The sequence below is a fragment of the Marmota marmota genome, unplaced genomic scaffold, assembly GCF_001458135.2.
Source record: "Marmota marmota marmota unplaced genomic scaffold, marMar, whole genome shotgun sequence".
Classification (NCBI taxonomy): domain Eukaryota; kingdom Metazoa; phylum Chordata; class Mammalia; order Rodentia; family Sciuridae; genus Marmota; species Marmota marmota.
In genome coordinates this window covers 52674024-52695652 of record NW_026000229.1, presented here as the reverse complement: position 1 = coordinate 52695652, position 21629 = coordinate 52674024, and the positions used below count along the sequence as shown (strand labels likewise).

Here is a 21629-nt window from a genome sequence, read left to right as displayed (position 1 = left end):
CTGAAACGTTCCAGTAAATGAGAATGAAAAAAAGGGAATAATAAAGGACAGCAGTGAAATAAGATTTTTGTAGACCTGGATGACTGCTCAGGTTTTAAATCTGCACCATATTAAATTTGTGTAATGCTTTCACAATATTTCAAAAGCTTTTTAAAAAATCTATTCTAAATAAATATTTATATGGTTGATAAACTGTGCAAAGAAACCTTACTTACCAGAGCAGGATACCATTCAGTCCTCTCAACTGTAGATACCACACAAACAACTTTTCCTAATAATTCGTCATTGAGACGTTGCTTATCTTCATCTTCCTCTTCACTACTTTCTTCTTCCTTTTCATCTTCAGTACTACAAGTTAGAATAACCTGATCATTATGCTAACATAAATCATTATTCAACACAATCAAAGTGGTGTGAATTTAGTATGTTGAATTCAGCACATAATGTAGTAGACTCTCTATTCCTATTGGAACTGAGGAGATGGATACTTTCTTAGCTGCACACAAGTCATCCCTGAGCTGTCTATGGTAACTGAGCCCACTTCACTGTATCAAGTAGGTCCTCATAGAAGCCACCATCTGGGACAGAAAAGGCTAACTACACCACCATTAAGTACTTACATTTTTGAAGATTGCATTTCTGTTTTTTAATGCCAGAGGTCAGATAATAAATTTTAGTTTTCTAACAATCTATGAAAATATCTCAGGAAAACAGAGATGAAAGTTTATCTATGTAACTTATCTGGATAACAAAAGTTTATCCTAAAGTGTAATCAGTATGTATTAATTATAAGCCTATTATCTCTTTTTTAATAAAAATGTATATGTACTCCCATTTGAGTTATTGAATAATTTGATATCTTAAAAACATCCTGCATTACATTGATATGGCTGGAGTTTACTACAGGTATACAAAACTATTAATTCTTATTAAGTGGTTCAAATTCATTCAGTTCCTTATCCTGTTATGGTTTCATTCATTCTTTTCCTCTTCATAGATGTCAAACTCAACACTGCTTTCTTTATTGTCTGTATTGATCAATCTTTTTTATCTTCTTCTAACACCTCTATTTGCTTCTCCAAATCTCCTGCACTTTTGAGAAACCAGATGACTCAACTTTTTAAAAGCATAGATAAAATAAGTGTGAGCAAGATTTCAATAAAAGTCTAAGAGACTAACCTAAGAATAAAATATTTAGATATTAATGATTTATTGAATACATGTAATACACCAAGTTCTTATTATACATGGAAAATTTATATATATTATCTAACTTCCTCCAAACTGGCCAATGCATTATCATTTCCATTTTTCTCAGTTATGAACCAAGAATAGTATCTTGCAAGTTTTGTGAACACTAGAGTAAATATATGTAAATGTACTTAATTTCACAAAGGTGAAATAATTTCTCCAAACTAACATATCTAGGAAGTAGTGGAATGGATACCTCCACTTAGGGACCCCAAAGATCTTCTATTACTTTCTGGATTTCAACTTAAGCATTACTGACTTTGCCTTTTAAAATCTTCACTATAAAACCTCCCCACCCTCTCCTAGCAGCAATAAGTACATCTGATACTTGAGTCTTATACTTGGGTCTTGGTTTCTAACTACTATTTTCCACTAAAAGATACAAGGGTCCCTGGAGAAATGGCCAATTCCAGAGTTGAGGCAGGAAAAAAATAACATGAGGCTAAGATACTTTGTCATGCCAGAAAGTGACAAAATGCTCAAGAAATGGTGAGGATATGTTGAAAGGGCACAGAGAGGCTCCTGCTGGCTAAAACTGGGACAGCTTGAGCATCAAAATTAATTTTTAAACAGTGAATCATAACCCATTAAGTAAAATTAAAATTCATGAGTCCATAGTGATAAGGAAAAGATTTTTACTGTAGTTACATGATAGCTAAGAAATGTAGCAAACACACAAAAAAATTTTTAAAAAATCACCATTTTGGTATTATAGTAGTAGGCAAAAATTATCGAATAACAAAGACCACTGAAAGTTTGATAAAGAACACAGTAGGGCTGGGGTTGTGGCTCAGTGGTAGAATGCTCGCCTAGCATGAGTGAGGACGTGAGTTCGATCCTCAGCACCACATAAAAATAAATAAAGATATTGTGAACAACTGAAAAATAAGTATTAAAAAAAAAGAACACAGTATTTAAATAATTTTAAAGTATCATCACACAGATTCATGAGTTACAAAGGGGAAAATGGTAAACTATGATTAATTTCAAAGTTGAGAAATTTGGTAGACAGCACCTTAAGTAGGTGATCAAAGTTAATATCACCAATTATGGGAAAAACTGATAACATATACTTATAAATGCACCAGCACTGAAAACAACTCAGAATCATTTACATAGTATAACTGTCAAAAATATACAACCTGAATATAATGATGAAAAAACTATTGTGCAAACCCATATTGATTAACAGTCTATTAAAACTTGCCTATATTCTTCAAAAATGTCAGGGTTATATAAAACAAAAAAGGTCAAAGGACTTTTCCAGATTAAAGGGCATTTAAGAACCATATAGACAGGTTGATGACACCTGTGTATAAAACCAGGCACTCAGGAGGCTGAAGAAGGAAGATTTCAAGTTTGAGGCCAGCCTAAGCAATTTAGTAAGAACCTATCTCGAAACTTAAAAAAAAAAAAAAGGTCTGGGACTGGGGCTGTGGCTCAGTGGTAGAACGCTTGACTCATATGTGTGAAGCCCTAGGTTCAATCAAGCACCACATAAAAATATATAAATTAAATAAACATATCGTGTCCATCTACAAATAAAAAAAAAAAAAGGTCTGGAGTTGTAGTTCAGTGGTAGAGTCCTTGCTAAGCATGAATGAAACCTTCAGTTCAATCTCCAGTACTTCCCAAAAAAATACAGTGTATGATTTTGGATTATATCCTAGAATCAGAGGGAAAAGGGAAGGGATGTCATAAAAACTACTATTAGGAAAATGGGCAGAATTAAGTATAACAACATATGTGAAAAGAGAAGAATATAAAGCAAAATGTGCCCCCCAAAACATTAAAAATTGGTGAAACCAATGAAAAGTACATAAAAGTTCACTGCATTACTACTATTATTACTTTTTATTTTTTGGCAGGACTGGGAATTGAACCCTTGCACGTGATAGGCAAGTAATCCCAGTGAGTTACATCCTTAGCCCCCGCTTTTTTTTTTTAAGAATCAAGGACTGAACGCAGGGATGCTTAACCAGTGAGCCACATCCCCAGTCCTTTTTTATATTTTATTTATTTATTTTGATAATTTTTTTTAATATTTTATTTTTTAGTTTTCGGCGGACACAACATCTTTGTTTGTATGTGGTGCTGAGGATCGAACCCGGGCCGCACGCATGCCAGGCGAGCGCGCTACCGCTTGAGCCACATCCCCAGCCCCTTTTATATTTTATTTAGAGACAGGGTCTTCCTAAATTACTTAGGGCTTTGCTAAGTCGCTGAGACTGGTTTTGAACTTGCAATCCTTCTGCCTCAGTTTCCTGAGCAGCTGGGATTACAGTGCTGCATCACTGCACCCAGCATCCCAGTCATTTTTAAAATTTTACTTTGAGACAGAGTTTCACTAAGTTGCCAGCCTGGCCTCATCTTCCTGTCTTAGCCTCTTGAATAGCTGGAATGACAGAAGTGAGCCATCATGCCCAGTTTTCATTATATTATTCTTTCAATTTTTAAGTGTGAAAAATTTTGAAAATAAAAAGGTAAAAGAAATACATATACTCCATTACGAAAGGGAACTCATCATTAAGATTAAGGATTTGGGCAAAGTAATTTAAAACAAATGTAGCCTTTCTGAAAATGGAGTTATGATAATCTGAGGGCAAAGTAATGAGAATAATTAAGGATAAGGTCTACTCAAAATAAAATGTCTAACATAAGGACACAAGATGTTGAAAAAAGGTTATCCAGGTTACCCAATCAAATGTAGCCATACTGGGAAAATAACCTGTTTAATGTGGTACTAACTATAACTAAGATACCCAAATATGAAAAACTTACACTGGAAGTGAGGACCTTCTTCCTCTATTGGTTTTCTTTGCAATTACTGGAGTTCCAAAATGCTCTGGATTTGTTAATGGAAGCTGGTCAAGTGTCTGGATAAGAAATAGATGAATTAAATTCACATTTTACCTCTAGACCAATAGCTATTGTTAAACCCCAAAAGTCCATCCCTGTCACCCTACCTCACTCTCTGCAAAATGTCTCTCTCCTTTCAAACAAAGTGATGTACGCCTCAATGTTCTCTCATCACCGTCATCAAACACTGCAAGATAAGCAAAAGATATCAGAGAATTTATGAATACAAATTAAATAAGAATGTCAGTGCAAAGACTAGTATTATTGCTATTTATTTAGAGTTTAATATTTGTTAGCAATTTTTCAGAACCCTTTAAAATGAACATACCACATTTTTTTACACTGTATGTACCAAAGAGACTAAAGTTAAATGGCTGTCCCAACTACTTATTTCCATTTGCTTTTTTAATTTCTATCACTATAGAACTACCTTTTTAACATTGGCAAACCCGACAAAGAATGAACATTAAACTTTCTTCCCTTTTAGAAGAATAAGCAAAAAAAAATGGTTTAAAAGAAATAGTATGAGTTCTTTTGCAACAGTTATCAATGGAGTACCCCTGACTTCTTGAAGCTGTTTGACCTCAGTAATGCTATTGGCTAATGCCACTTCTTTTTTTTTTTTTTTTTTAATATTTATTTTTCAGTTTTCGGCGGACACAACATCTTTGTTGGTATGTGGTGCTGAGGATCGAACCTGGGCCGCACGCATGCCAGGCGAGCACGCTACCGCTTGAGCCACATCCCCAGCCCCTGCTAATGCCACTTCTTCTACTTAATTGCATGATATGGAAATACTGGTTGTTAAATTTGAAAGTCCTAAGGATCAAGCTTTTCTTCTGCTAGAAAGACACTTACAAGTGAGTCAGAAATAAGGACTGAAATAAGGAAATTTCAGAAAGATACAAAGTTGTTTTTTTAAAAAAAGAAATTAAAAGAAGTTATGATCACTCAGTGAAAGTTTTTACTTTTACTACCTATTTAACACAATCATACTACTTAATTAACTATGTTTAAATAGTTCAAGAAATAAAGGTAGTTTAACAATTTCTCATTAATACTCCCCATAAAACTAACTATAGTTTTGATAATATTAATAGGTTTAATTTTGCAGAATGTACAGATTTTATCATAATATTAAGCTTATTAAGAAGAAAATGCTTTCAGAAGACATCAAATCATCTAGTATTGTGAAGAAATAAAATATAAGAAGACAGAATCCTCACCTCAGATACTTAAAATGCATATTCGTACAATGGTGATTGTATATCTTATGAAAAGAACATATTCACAGGAAAGCATATATATACAAAATTATCATTATCAAGATCTAATCCTAATTTTCTTAATTCTAGATTCTTTTCCATTTTAATAGAGTAAGTTAATATTAACAAAGGAAAACTCTATAACACCTCTACTTAATAACTTAAGAATTAGTTATATTAATATCAGAATGAGAATCCTGAATTTTTTTTAAAAAAGGATGCTTCATTAGTAAGCACTCTGCCTTCAAATCATAAACTTATTTTTAACAAGTTTTTAAAAGAAAACTTAAATAAAAGCACTTGTGTACTTATCTATTTCAACCAGTTCTCTTTCTGAGACTAAAGATATCTAGTTTATATTCTCTTATATGCAGGAGACAATAAAAGGTCCTGAAGCATATAGTCAAAGAACCACAATGATTTCACAAAAGCAGCTGTGCTATATGCTGTCCATGATCCAAAAATTGATGACTACCTGCACATACAATGACAGAATAAAACACAACATCCTCCATCAATTACATCACCAATCTGCTCTTGATTAATAATGTCCAAAATATGTACATCAAAAATCATGATGTATATGTTAACAAGTATAATAAACCACAATTCTTTCAAAATTCAAATGAGATCATTAAACTTAAAATAATTCTTCATCTTAGTATTAATGCCCGTAGTGTAAAGTTTTATAAAGAATAAAACCTTAAAGGTTTCAATTTTCCTTTATGCCTACAATGGTAAAGATAATGATACTGTGCATATACATATTTAAGTGTAGGTATGAGGAGAGAAAATGAGAATAAGGATGATCGATAATATCATATTTAAATAGCAAAGTCTTTTCACAGGGTTCTATCATTTGTCAATGGCAGCCCTAAATCAAAACATTCTGATGACAAATTTTTACAATTTATTTTCCTTAGTTTCTGTTCAAAAGAGGGTTGTGGTATGATTACTTCACAGTTTTATAAATGAACCCTTCCTACTTCAAGTAAACAAAGAGAAATAGCTTTTTTTTTAATTCACAAAACTACGCAAATGTATATATTGAAGTACTTTATACATTTGTTAAGTAATGTAACTTTTAAAGATTTTCTGAAACTCATGAAAATCCAACAACATAGTGGAGTTATTAATCTTGACATCCCTGATTACCAAAACCCTCAAAGAAGCTCCTTTGAAAGAAGTTCCTCTCTTGGCTTTCATGATAAAAGTACCATCCAAAAGAACAACAACAAGATGGAAAAGTGACTTTAGGATTTTGATAAGAGCGAAATGATTAGCTGTTGTCTAAAGTTAAGATTTAGTTCACCTTTATGGTACGACATGCCAAGAGAAAAATAGTTTAAGGATTTAATAATCTTTATGTCTGATGTCCACCAAAATGGCAATTTGAATAGGAAAGAACATGGATGTAAGTCAAAAGTAGTATCACTGTTATTATAACACTTGATGTAAATACGAAAATCTACTTAAAAGAAAACAAAAAAGATAATATTCTCATGAAAACACTAATCATATAAAAAAGACAAAACATACAAACCTTAAACCTAATCTGTTAGAATTCACAATCAGAAAACAATAAGGGGTGTGTACGGAGTGCTACTGACCAAATTATATTGTTATACTGTGTGTGCATGTATGAATTTATAACAAGAAATCCCATGATTATGTAAAACTACAATGTACCAATAAAAATATGGAAAGAGAAAAAACAACAGGGGTGTAATTACTAAATACAAAAAATATTTGCCTACCTGTTATCATAACAATGATAATGTAGGACAGTAAAATAATAACAGTAAATAAAGTTATATCTTTCCAAAGATGTAATTATCTACCGCTAATTAAGCTTCTACCATATTGTAATCCACACAAAAATCTCTGCAAGTTGGGAATCATTATCCTTCTTTTATAGATAAAGAAACTGAGGTTCAGAAAGTTAACCAATGAACTATAATTAATTTAGTTAAGGAAGAATCAAAAGACATAATAAGCCGGTATAAGGAAGCATAAAATAAACCTACACAAACCTAGATGGTATAGCCTACTACACACCTACGCTACATAATATATTCTGTTGCTCTTGGGCTAAAAAAAAAGGGGAGGAAGTCAAGAATTCTGACTTCACAAAAATAAATATCATTGTTGTTATGTTTTTGGATAGCAATTAGGATTAACAGAATATTTCACATGGCTGGGATAAAAGCTTTAAAATTAAAATATATGTATATATATCCTAGGTAGAACCAATAGTTTTTAAGAAATTTACTTTTACTTGACAAATAAAAATAGTATATATTTACACTATACAACATAATGTTATGAAATACAGTATGTATACATTGGAATGGCTAATCAAGCTAACATATGAATTACATCACATATATTTTTTTTTGTGGTGAGAACACTTAGAATCTACTCTTGCACACAATAGATTTCTTTAACTTACTTAACAAATTTTGTATTGACTAACATCTCACCAATCTCTCATCCCCTGCACCCCACCACAGACCCCATAATTGCCATTCTACTCTTTTCTGAGTTTGACTTTTTTAGACTCTTCCTGTAACAAAGTTCATGTGGCATTTTTTCTTTTTGTGTCTGGCTTATTTCACTTAGCATATCCTCCAGATTCATTCATGTTGTCAAAAGTGACTGTATTTCCTTCTTTTTCAAGGTTGCATGGTATTCCATTATGAATATATAGCATATTTTATTTATCCATTCATCTGTTGATAAAGTCTCAGATTGGTTCCATATATTGATGATTAGAAACAATGCTACAATGAATATGGGAGTGCAAATAGATTTTAGACATTCTAGTTTCATTTTTCTTTGGATGTATGATAAACACCAGTGGAATTGCTGGATAATATAGAAGTTCTATTTTAATTTTTTGAGGAACCTACATTGGCTATCCTATTTACATTCCCATGAACAAGGGTTGCAAACATTCTCTTTTCTCCATATCCCTGTTAGTACTCCTTATCCTTTGTCCTTCTGATAACAGCCATTCCAACAAGTGTTAAGTGATTCCTCATGGTGATTTTAATTTACATTTTCCTGATGATTAATATATTGAGCGTTCTTTCATCTACAGTCATGCATCAATTAACAAGAGTCTGAATATGTTCTTGGATGTGTTGTCAGTGGTGTTAGTCAGCTTTTTGTCAACTTGACAAAATAATCTGAGAAAAACACCTTAGAAGAGGAAAGGTTTATTTTGACTTATGGTTTCAGTCCTTTGTCAGCTGGCTCCAAGGCAGAAACATCATGGTGGAAGGGTGTGGAAGAGGTAAGCTGCTCATAAAATAGCAGCTGAGAAGCAGAAAGAAAGGAAAGGGTCAGGTATAGTCCCTAAGGGTATGCCCCCAAGGAACCATACTATCCAAATAGATTCCTCCTCCTCCAGTTTCCACCACCTCCCAATAGTCCACTAAGGTATGAATCCTTCAATGGTCAGAGCCCTAGAGATCTAATCACTTCCCCAAATCTTCATCTGTGTACTGGGGACTAAGCCTTCAACACATGAGCCTTTAGGACACACACCAGATCCAAACTGTAATATCATGTGATTACATCATTGTGAGAACATCACAGAGGGTGCTTACACAAACCTAGCTGGTAAAGCCTATTATATAAGTAGGCTGTATAATACAGTCTATTGCTCCTGGGCTACAAACTTGTACAGCATGTTACAGTACTGAATACTGTAGGCAAGAGTAACACAAGAGTAACTACCTGTGTATTTAAAATATCTAAACATAGGGTACAGTAAAAATATTGCATAGAAAGTCAAAAAATAGTCTCTCTGTTTTTACAACACTTGATGTAAATCGAAAATCTACTTAAAGAAAAACAACAAAGATGAGATGCACCTGTATAGGGCACTGACCATCAATGGAATCTGAGGACCAGAACTGCTTTGGGTAAGTCAATGATGGAGTGATGAGTGGATGTAAAAGCCTAGAGCAAAACCATACACTAGTGTAGATCTTATAAACATTGAACATTTAGGCTCCACTAAATGTATGTAAAATTCTTTTTTCAATAATAAATTAATCTTAGCTTACTGTAACGTTTTAGTTTATAAAGTTCACTTTTTAAACTCCTTGACCCACATAACAACACCCATTTTAAAACACAAATCCATTATACAGCGACACAAAAATACTTTCTTCCTTTATATTCTCATAAGCCTTGTCTATTTTAAAATTTTTTCTTTTTTTTTTTAACTTTTTAAACTTTGTTAAAAACTAAGACATAAACACATATTTGCTTAAGCCTACACAAGGTCAGGGGCATCAACATCACCATCTTCCACCTCTGCACTGTCATACCGTCATACTGCAAGGTCTTCAGGGGCAGTTACACCATTGGAACTGTCATCCCCTGTGAATAACAAGGCCTTCTTCTGGAATACCTCCTGAAGGACCAGCCTGTGGCTGCTTTACAGTTAACATTTTTTTCTTAAGTAGAAAGAGTAACTCTAAAATAATGATAAATAGTATAGTAAATACATAAACTGATAATATTGTCATTTATCAATACTATGTGCCATATACAATTGTATGTGCTATACTTGTATACAACTGGCAGCACAGGTTTATTTACACCAGCATCACAAGCATGTGTGTGAGTAAACTGTTGCATTGCAAAGTTCATGAAGTCACTAGGTGATGGGAATTGTTCAGCTCAATTATAATCTTGTGGTACCACTGTCATATATGTGGTCAGTCACTGAACAAAATGTCATTATGTAGTGCATGATGGTGTCCATTGACCATTTGTATGTCTTCTTTTGAAAAAATATCTATGTCCTGTGTTAGCTTCCAGTTACTGTAACAAATACCTGAAATCATCAACTTTGAGAAAAAGCTTATTTGAAAAGGCTTATAGTTTTGGAGGTTTCAGTTCAAGATTGGTAGGTGCTTTGGGGTTTGTGGCGAGGTAGCGCATCATGGCAGCAGTGCATAGCAAAACCATTCACCAAAAGTGAGAGGAAGAGGAAGGGCTGGGGTCTCATGGGCACAACCCAATGACCAGACATCTTACAGGTTCCACCACTTCCCAATCATGCCACAGGCTAGCGACCATATTTCTACACTAAAACTTTCTACACTAAAGCTTTTAACACATGGGCCTTTGGGGAAACTTATCTGGAACACAGAAGGTCCTTTGCCATTTTTAAATTGGGCTATTTTCTTACTATTGAGTTCCTTATGTATTTTAGATACTAACTCCTTATCAGATGTATTATTTGCAAATATTTTCTCCCATTGCACAGGTTGTCTCTTTGTTGAATGATTTCTTGGCTGTGCAGAAACTTTTATTCTGGTGTAATCCATGTATGTATTCTTGCTTTTGTTGATTGTATTAGTCCATTTTCCTTACTAAAACAAAATATACCTGAAGCTGAGGTTTATTCAGCTCACAGTTTTGGAGGCTGAAAATCTAAGACCAAGCAGCCCAATAAGTTCAACCTGTGATGAGGGCCTAATGGCAGATGGCATGATGGCAAGTACATGGGTAAGACAGATCACTGTGAGACAGGAAGCCAGAGGAAGATTTAAAGGCCACTTTGCTCTTAGTAACTCAATTCCTTTCAAGGAAAGCACTCTTGCAATGCCCTGAACACTTCAAACCAGGCCCATCTCTTAAAGGTTCCAGACCACATCATATCTCTACACTAAAACCAAGCTTTCACACATGAAACCTTGGGGACAAGCCACATCCAAACCATAGCAGTGTGCTTTTGGAATCATTAAAAAAAAAAAAACAACTTATCGCCCAGGTAAATGTGATAGAACTTCTAGCCACATTTTCTTCTAGTCATTTTATAATTTGAGGTGTAAGTTAATCTATTTTCAGTTGTTGGTTTTTTTTTTTTTGTATATGGTATAAGCTGATTCTCTAATTCCATTTTCTTCATGTAAATATCCAATTTTCTCAACACCATTATTGAAAAGATTTTCCATTCCCACTTTTGTCACCTTCATTGAAAATCAACTGACTATAAATGCATGGATTTCTGTCTGGGCTTTGTATTCTGTTCTATTGGTCCATGTCTGTTTTTGTACCAGGACCATGCTGTTTTGATTGCCATAGTTTTGAAATCAGTAGTGTGATGCCTCCAGCTTTGTTCTTTTTGTTCAAGATTGCTTTAGTTCCAATAGTTCTCAAAGAACTGTTACTCTAAGAGTTGTGTGATAGCTACAAAAGTCCCTCAAAAACTTAAGCAATCTACAAACTGAAGAAATTTATATATGTGTGTATGTATACATATGTATTTACATTAACAAAATATCGGGGGAATACTAAGTCTTTTACATGATCATTTAAATAATGGGTTAAAGCCAAAGATTTCTTTGATGCTTAGTACTTCTCTAAATTAATGACCTCCTAGTAAGTGTTTATCACCTGGTTTTGAAAACATTTTTGTGATTGATTTGATTATAAAAACATTGTCATAAAAGGGTATGTAAGACTAAATTAAAAGCTTTATGAGCCTGTAGTACAGTCTATTCAGCATTTTAATTTAACATCCTCTATTCAATACTCTATCAAAGAACATCTAGGAAATCTGATATAACAAATGTTCAAACAATAACTACAAGACACAAAAATATCTGATTTTTTTGGTTGTTGTCGTCGTCGTTTTTACTGGGGATTGAACCCAGGGGTACTTAACCTCTTAGCCACATCCCCAGACTTTTTTATTTTTTAATTTTGAGATAGGGTTTCACTAAGTTGCTTAGGACCTCACTAAATTGGTGAGCCTGGCTTTGAACTTGTGATCTTCTAGCCTCAGCCTCCCAAGTTACTGGGCTTATAATCATGTACCACTACACCTGGCCAAAAACATCTGATTCTTAAAAAGTATTTCTTGATATAAAAATATTGTACTAATTTAAACAATAGAATCAAGTTTAGTGTTAAACCTGAAATAGGATGTATATATATATATACATTTAATATGTAGATTGCTGACATTTTCTTCCTTTAAATTTTCCTTTTTTTACAAGTACAATGTGCTATTTTTAGTACTACAAAAAGAAAAAAGAAAAAAAATGGTACATTCAAAATATCTGAGTTTTATATTTGAGGAGCTAATTGCAATATTCAATTGGAGATATAAATTCTAAAATCAATTCTGACACCTTTTGAATGACTAGACAGATAACAACAGTCACATATATCACAGATTCCTTATATTTAGTGGAAGGATTAGAACTGTCAAATCAATAGATTATGGTAGGAAGCAACTGTTTTATGATAGAGATGATATTCTAATGCTAAAAAAAAAAAAAAATGACCTGAGGCTATGTATAGTTCAACACTGGGGGGCAAAGTGGCATTAGATTTAAAATTTTAAAAACACTGAATCATTTTACATCCATAATCTCTTTTAAACTGGTTAACCAGCTATAACAGAAGAAAAATACTTATATTAAACAAGGAATTAATGTCACTGACTAATGATAATTTCATTTTATTTTCTTAATCATTTTTCCCCATTATATTTATTTATTTTTATGTGGTACTGAGGAATGAACCCAGGGCCTCACACATGCTAGGCAAGCACTCTTCCAGTGAGCCACAACCCCAACCCTAATGATAATTTTAGATAATTAATGATCAAAAGTCCTAATTCATTCAAGACAGCAATGTGGTGTCTTCTTTTTTCATTTCTAATAATGCAACATAACTTCAGGGATTTCATGAAATAAAAAAAGATCATAAATGGGACCGGGGATGTGGTTCAAGCGGTAACACAATTGCCTGGCTTGCACGGGGCGCTGGGTTCGATCTTCAGCACTACATAAAAATAAAGATGTTGTGTCCACCGAAAACTGAAAAATAAATACTAAAAAATTCTCTCTCCTCTCTCTCTCTCTTAAAAAAAAAAAAAAAAAAAAAAAAAAAAAAAAAAAGATCATAAAGAATATCAATACTTTGTATAATTTTCTGATTCTACCTATATAATAGTTTGCTGACAACGGGAAATGAAGAAAACTTCCAGAAACAAGCAATTAAACATAATGGGTAATATATGCTCAATAAAAGAAATACATAGGAAGCTCGTGACTTACAAGAATGCACACATTTCAGTTTGCCACTGTTTTAAAGCAAATAGTAAAAAAACTCATTATGTGTACTCTGACCATTCTTTTGGTCCACCTCCGTCAATAAACATTACTCATAGTAGGGTAATATAATGAGTGTGCTTTAACTTCATAGTGCCTCTCAAAATCTTTTTATAGAAGAAAATCTGATTCATGCACATAAATGCAAAAATCATTAATATTTTATTTTTGCTGTTCTGTTTTTACAGTGTTGAGGACTGAACTTGGGGCCTTATGCATGTGAGGCAAACATTCTGCCATTAAGCTATATCCCCAGTCCTCTTTAATAATTTGGATTTTTCTCCCAAAATAAATCTCTATTTCTCCATGTGCCATCTGTTTTTCTAAGTGTGTACTACCTGCATCAGAGTCACCTAATGTACTTAGAAAAAAAAAGATTTTTGCATTGCCATCCCTGGACATACTAAATTTGGAGATTTGAGGTCCTCAAATCATTTTTTGTAAGTGCCAACTGATTCTTATGTATGCTAATGCTTGATACTTTGATTATATGCAATTTAGGTTCTAAGTAGTTTGAGAACAAGAATGATATAATTTCTTCTGTAATTACCCAACACAGAAAAGCCCCATAGAGAATGCTCAGTATCAATCTGTATTCAGAAATCTTAAAATACCACTCACATAGAGTACAGAGGTCATAATTTATAACCGAATGGTTGTTCTGGGATGCAGAAACCCAGAATGTGAAAACCTGCAGAACATGAGCATTTTAGTATTTGAATCAGAAAAGCCTCACAAGTAATTTGAGTGCAACCTTGATAGTAAGTATCATAAGATGCAATATTAGTATTTGAATATGCAATACATAATTTCACATGATTCTGCACAAACCAACTTCTGTCATTTTGACCAATGTCATCTTCAATACATAAAAAAACTATTTATTAAATCTGTAAGAATTAACTTTAAGCTTACGTTTTAAATCTCTAACAATTATCAATAGCCACAACAATGATTAATAAAATATGTAGTTCAGAATAATGGTTTCACTGTGAAACAACAACTTACAATAGGTCCAAAGAGAATAAAAAAGGTTAGGAAAAGAAGTTACATACAGCAAACTGTTGCTGCTAATAGAAGCTACAGAACAAGACACAGGAAGTATAATTTTAAACCAAAGTATGTTCTTCACAACTCTGAGCATTAACTGGAAATGAATGATTTTTATCCAAAGCAATGAATCAAGTACACTAAAGGTAAACCTAAAAGATCATTTTCTTTCTTTTGACAAGGTAATTACATTATAATTACACCACTTATATCAAAATATAAATATAAAAACAACAATGCTACAGGTATCCAGTATAAAACATAGTATCAGATGTAATCCACAGGACTGTGTAGTACAAACTACTGCAAGATATGGAAACATTATCTATTGGTATTCTCATCAGCATAATGATAGCAACTATTTAAGTACTATTTGAAGGTTTTCATTTACAGATAGTATAATACTTGTTGCTTCTCACTAAAGTTTTCTACAACCAGTGTAAGCCAACATATGGAATGTTAAGAATACATTCACATTAACAGCATGATCATCTTCCTTTGATTTTTTTGAGATGGGAGTCTTGCACTGTTGCCCAAGTTAAACTGGAACTCTGGACTCAAAAAATTTTCCTATCTCAACCTCTCCAGTAGCTGGGAATCCCAGGAGCTTATATGCAGTCTGTTTTTCTAAGTATGTACAACTCACACCAGAATCACCTACTATATTTATGAAAAGAAAGATTCTTGCATTGCTATCCCCAGACTTACTAAATTTGAGAGGTTTGAGATCCTCAAAACCTTAAATCCACCGCAGTTGGTTTAAATCTTTCATGAAATCTGCCAACAGGAGAACCCATATTGTACTGAGCATAAAAAATAGAGCTACAAACATCTGGGCTTGACTCTGCTCTTGTCAGAACATTTTTAGCTTGAAAATTCTATGGTAACATCTAGATTACCCTTATAAAACAGGTAGCAATAGCACCTATGAAATTGTAATTGCAATTAAAGAACAAACGAAAAGATCTGATTTTTTTCTTATGGAAGAAAAATAATCATATATTCTTACTTTTTTAGAGAAATATCAAAGTAATCTAAAACAAAGTACATTCTTGGATGAAACAATACAAATGGCCAAGCAATGACTATTTTTGTTAAGAGTAGGGTATCATTAAAATTTAATCCAGCTATATCCAGTAAATTGACAGGAAAGAATAAATACATGGTTGTCTGCCAACACAATGCTTCAGTGTATCCACAAAATAGAGGTATATGTAACCTCCAAATCAAATCTATGTATTAAATTACTTAACTACTTACCCACAGTATACCAGCTAGCATCTGTCAACTTGCTGATAATAGCTTCCTGAAAGGATCCATCAGATGTCCTGGTTTCAACAATAGCTCCAACCTAAAATATAAAACCCAAATTTCCTTACCAAATTTAAACAAACAAATCAAATCACACCCACCATCTACATTATCTAGGTAAGAAAAATAATACTTATCATAATTCTTCCTTACTGTAGCTTAGATCTTTATCATTTATGGTGCTCCTATCTTCATTATGTTATTTGACCCCAAAGCACTTTGGCTTAAGTAAAGTAACTATTATCATCCCTATTTTATAAATTGAAAATTACAGCTCAGAAAGAGAAAATAATTTGCAGATTCCAGAATGAGAACCCAGTCTCTTAAATCTTACTTTAGAGCTTTTTTATATCACACTGCCTTCAAGAAAATTAAATAAGAACCATAAAAATATAAGACAACCAAAATAGTCTCAATTTTCTTTCATAGAAATATTGAATATTGGACTCAGCATTTGTATTTAAGGGACCTTTTAGATAAAGGTTCACCTGGAGACAGAAGGATGGACCAGTTGACCTTCTTTCAGCTTCCAGACCTTTGTATATCAGATAATAACCGAAGTGGTACTCTGACATAACAAAGATTTATTACATAAAGAAATGGCCAGAAATGGACGGAACACATAATAAAGGTATTCATTAAATTGAATTATGAAATGAACATAGTTTACTTGATAAATCAGAACAACAGAAGATTCAAGCTTACAACACTGGTATCTAACTTAGCAGGCATCATCTCAGATACGGCAACGATTTTAAAAAAACAAATTCAGTCTAAAAATTTAAAACAAAGGATGGGCGAAGATTTAACATATTTATATGTATATTAAATTACCCTGATGTTAGATGCTTGACCTTCTTTTAAAGATACAATTATTGCAATATCACAATTTATACTAACTATACAAATATTGCAAATCATAATTTATACTAACCACACAAATATCTCATTTGTATTTTTATTTTCTGTTTAACATTCTTTTAAAATGTTGATTATAAAATTAAATTCTGTAAGTTATGGTATGAGTTTACAATTCATTATTTTCGATATTAAACTGTATAACATACGTACTCTTAAAGGACCCTTTACTTGATCATCTTGCACCAACTGTGTTGTATTATCTTGTTTCAGGAGTACCTGAAAAATATTTTTGCACAATAATTTGCATGCTTCAGTTTAAAACAATACATTCATGTTAACAAGGTAACAACCATGTCTTTAAGGGCCCTTTCTTAGTATCCTGTGGTTACCTCTGATTATTACATTGTCTTATATTTATGCTTATTGTCCCTCTCATTAACTAGAGTTCCTTGTGAGCCAGAGTCTTCCTTTTATTACTAAATCCCCAGCGGTAGGCCAGTGTCAATGCATATTATAGGCATTTAATAACTTTGCCGAGTGAATGAACGATAGAAAATCTATAATCTATAATGATTACTTTATAACTTTAAAACTAACTTTAGTGCATTTTATCAATAAGTCATAAGTCATTAGAGATTCTGGTTGTTATCAAATATTTTCTTAAAAAAGTATCAAACTTTGGGGGGGGGAGCATGGGAGGAATGGAGGAACTTTAGGTAGGGCAAAGGGGAGAGAGAGAGGAAGGGAGGGGATATGAGTGTAGGAAAGATGGTGGATGGACACCATTACCCTAAGTACATGTATGAAGACACGAATGGTGTAACTCTACTTTGTGTACAGAGACATGAAAAATTGTGTTTTATATGTGTAGTATAAATTCAAATGCGTTCTGCTCTCATGTATATCAAATTAGAATAAATTTAATTTTTTTTAAAAAGGTATCAAACTTTACTGCCTACTTAAAACCAGAGGTCCTTAATCTGAACAATAATCATGAGCAAATTCAGTTACAAAATAGTTCCTTTCTAATTCTCCTTTCTCCCTTCCTCCAAAATCCTTTCCTCCCAAATATATAGGGTAACCATCCCAAATAAGGCAATCACACAAATGAGCAAATTCAAATTCTAGGTAATGTATATATGATAAAAACAATCCTAAAATTATCACTGTACTGATTGTCAGTAAATGAGAGCCACAGGAAAAAAAAAAAAAGTAAAAATAATCAGACTCTACCATAAATATTTAGTAACCGAATCTTATATGACTAAAAGGCTATTAAAACAAAGAAGAAATGAACACCAAACAATATCCTAACCATACTTACAGAAAAGTTTTAATGGCAGATCAAAATTTAAATAAAAAATTTATAAGAATCATGAAAAACTCTACCACACAAATCACATTTCTCTAGTTCAATGATTCTCAACATTTTACATGCACCAGAAACATTTGGAGTGCTTGTTAAAACACAATTACTGAACTTTACCCCCAGAGTTTCTGATTTGGAAACAAGTCGGAAAAGGGCCCAAGAATTTTCAGTGTGAACAAGTTCCCAGTTGAGGCTAATGCTGAATGTTTGAGAGCCACACTTTTCGAGTCACTGCTCCAGTTCATTCATTTATTCAACAAATTTTAAGAACCTGTTATGTATTAGGCCCTATTGTAGGTGTCAGGGATAGAACAAGTCAGATGTTTCCTCTTTTTGGTGCTTAATTCTGGTAGGAAAACATTAGATATGTAAATGAATAAAAGCAAATTGCAAACTACAGGTACAGCATGATCCAAGAATAACAACAATAATGAGAGGCACATTACAAAACCTAGAAGATCACATTGAATCTCTTTGGAATGTTATCACGGAGAACTTTCATGATATATTTTACAGCTCATGTATAATGTTAAAAATATTTTTATAAATAGGAACTTTTACATTTAAATAACAAAGACTGACAGAAACTATACTTATAAAGGAAAAATTACTAGAAGGAAACAAAAATTGTTAACAGTGTTTCTGAAAAGTAAGCTATAAGTAATAATTCACCTGTATTTTCTGTATCTCCAAATATTATACAGTAATATATTAATCTAATTTTTTTTCTGGTCATAAAAACATCTTAAAAATCAACTTTTGATTCATTTTTAATGTTGTCTTGAAAACACAATTCCCACTGTACTGTTCTTTCTAATTACTGAAACAGTCTACCCAAACATTATGAAAGGGGAGAAAACAGATTATAATAAGCATGCTACTACAAACAGGAAAGATCCAAATAATAGGAGTATCATGAGCGTGGTATTTTGATAGAAGCATCTTGGAATAATTTCTCATTTGAAGTTATTTCTCAATTTTTAACATGTGCTTTTCCTATAAGCTTAGTGTATAACAGTGCTTTCACATATTATGGGTTCAATAAACAAAATATTTTCATTCTTCCCCTCTAGATAAAAAAACTCTAATCTTTTAATCCAGTTAATGAACCTGTTACATTAAAAAACATACACATATATTCATACATATATATTACCTTAACTTTCACCAGCCTTTTCACTGTTTTAATCTTTGCCTCACAGAAGGCACCTCGGTACTTGGCACTGACATCAGTTCCCACTGTCAGGTAGGCAGGCTCATCCGCCGCCTGATGAAAGGAACATAAAACTGTGAATGTCACTACTATTTTCCCTTACTCAGCCTAAGGCAGCATTAAAAAGTTCTGTGTTTAAAGCAATGAGAACATTAAACAGTATTTGCTTATTAATATCATTGATAATTTGAATACCCCCAAAACAAACATTTTATTAACAACATTTCATTTTATATACCAATTTCCTAATGTCATAAAATGTTTAAAAGTGTAATTAAAAAATATCAGAAAGGAAATTCAATAACGTTTATTCTCCACATACAAATGTCTTGTAAAAAAAAAAAGCTAATATTTGCATAAGAAACATAAAAATAAGAGAAAACAAAAAACCTATCAAATGTCTCATAAAACTTATTCATGTATGGCCTCCCATAATTGTTTTCAAATTAAAAAGAAATATTTCTACTGAATCTAACACTAACAGTACATAATTAATTGGTTGATAGAGCTGTTTAAAGGCAACATTGTTTTAGATGTAGTATACCTACACAGATAAGAAGTCAACCTTTTTTGGAAAATTCATTGGCTAAAAGCTGTAACGGAAAGGTAAAGTCTGAATTCAGCTGATGAATGCATATATGACCTGATGGTTCAGGACTCCATCCATAACTAGTTTACTACACTGGTCTTCTTGGTATTTTTTTTTTTTTTAAAAAAAAGCTTTACTAAGAAATATCTACTTTCATTTTATTTTAGGTCCTGGGGATTTAACTCAGCAGCACTTTACTACTGAGCCACATCCCTAGCACTTTTTATGTTTTATTTTGAAACAGGGTCTCACCAAGGACTTGCTAACCTGCTGAGGCTGGCTTTGAACTCACGATCCTCCTGCCTCAGATTCCCAAGTTGCTGGGATCACATTCATGTGCCGCCACCACCACCAGCTAGAAATATCTATTTTAGCAAATGGCCATGATCAGAATGATACTTTAAAAGGTGAGAAATTTCATTCCATCATTCATTTTAATCTCCAGAGTTACAGAATGATGCTATTTCAGTCTGTCATTTTACCTATTTCTTCAAAAGTTATGCATATTCATAAGTTCAATTCAACATCACTAGGTGCAAAGGTAACCATGTTTACTTTATTTATATATTTTTAAATAGAAAACAACTGTGCTCATTTTCCAGTAAGTTTTCCCAAGTAATATTAGAGAAGGTGAGATGTGTCACTTATTTCAAGAAAACAGGAAGATGAGAGAGTTCAGGAAAATGTTACCTTTTAGAGCTTAAGGTGCTAAAACTGTGAATAAGACATGGATCAGGTATAGACATAGATAAAGTCAAGGGCATTTACAAAGAATGCAAACTGGAGAATATGTGTGACAAATAAATATCTAACCAGAAACACAAATGTCTCCAGAAATTGCTATGAGATCTTCCTTTCCTTTTTAAACATCTATGTTTCCAAGATTAGGAGTCTTCAGAAGAATGTGCATGTGTGTATGTATTCAAGGACGGATATATGTTTTAAAATGTTTACTATAAAGACTAAACTGAAACTAAGTATTGTTTTGAGTTCAACCTCAAATACGGTAACAGTAGAAATCTGCTTTATCCACCAAGAAGAAAATGATATCTCTTTTACTCAATCCACATATTCTTTCTCTCAGAAAATCACATTGGGAGAAAAATCACACAAGAAAAAAAATATTTCCAAAAAATTCCCCAAAGAACCAAAGCAAGACAAAAGCTCTACTTCTGCAAAGGTTACTGCCAACACAGGAAGTGTTTAAAAATACTAGCCGAATGGACAACAATTGAAAGGCTGGCCCAGCCTTTCCAAAGTGCTAACTGCTACAGGAGAGCTGAACTGACTGCATTACAAATATTTCTCACCATTCACATGTTCCCATTTCCAAAAGTGCTGCTTAGTGGAGAAATCAATTTTAAGTAACAAAAAGATGACATTCCAAGGCACCAGCCTCACCACTGGCAGTGTCCAGGGCACGAGGTTCAGACGAGTTGATTCTACTTACCTTCATTTTTATTGGTGATCTGTGGGGTTCCAGCTCAACGAGTTATCTTCGCTGTCGCTAGAACCGTGGAGAGGGAAGACAGGCACAGAATCAGTCAACAGCGGGGAGCGACCCAGGAAAAGAAAGTAAACAAACGCCAGCGGGTAGGGGCAGAACCCTCAGCAGCCAAAGGAAAAGACCCCCTCGGAGGGCAGCCAGGACGCAGGAGCCGAGAGGGCAAAGAGAATCCCACCGGCGCCAAAGGGCAGCCTGGTCCACCCC

General features: G+C 33.2%; 1 protein-coding gene across 2 annotated transcripts in view; it reads right to left on the bottom strand.

Annotated features, from left to right (window-relative positions):
- The window catches only part of Arid4a (AT-rich interaction domain 4A), a 77907-nt gene that overhangs the window by 55530 nt on the left and 748 nt on the right, over positions 1-21629 (bottom strand). For both annotated transcript variants that reach the window (XM_015480927.2, XM_015480930.2), the window contains exons 2-8: positions 21369-21425; positions 19273-19383; positions 16958-17023; positions 15836-15926; positions 4218-4297; positions 4033-4127; positions 216-348 (exon numbers count right to left, since the gene is read on the bottom strand). In XM_015480927.2, coding sequence (XP_015336413.1) covers positions 216-348; positions 4033-4127; positions 4218-4297; positions 15836-15926; positions 16958-17023; positions 19273-19383; positions 21369-21374 — 582 coding nt within the window. In that variant the 5' untranslated portion in view covers positions 21375-21425. The remainder of the gene's footprint in view (positions 1-215; positions 349-4032; positions 4128-4217; positions 4298-15835; positions 15927-16957; positions 17024-19272; positions 19384-21368; positions 21426-21629) is intronic.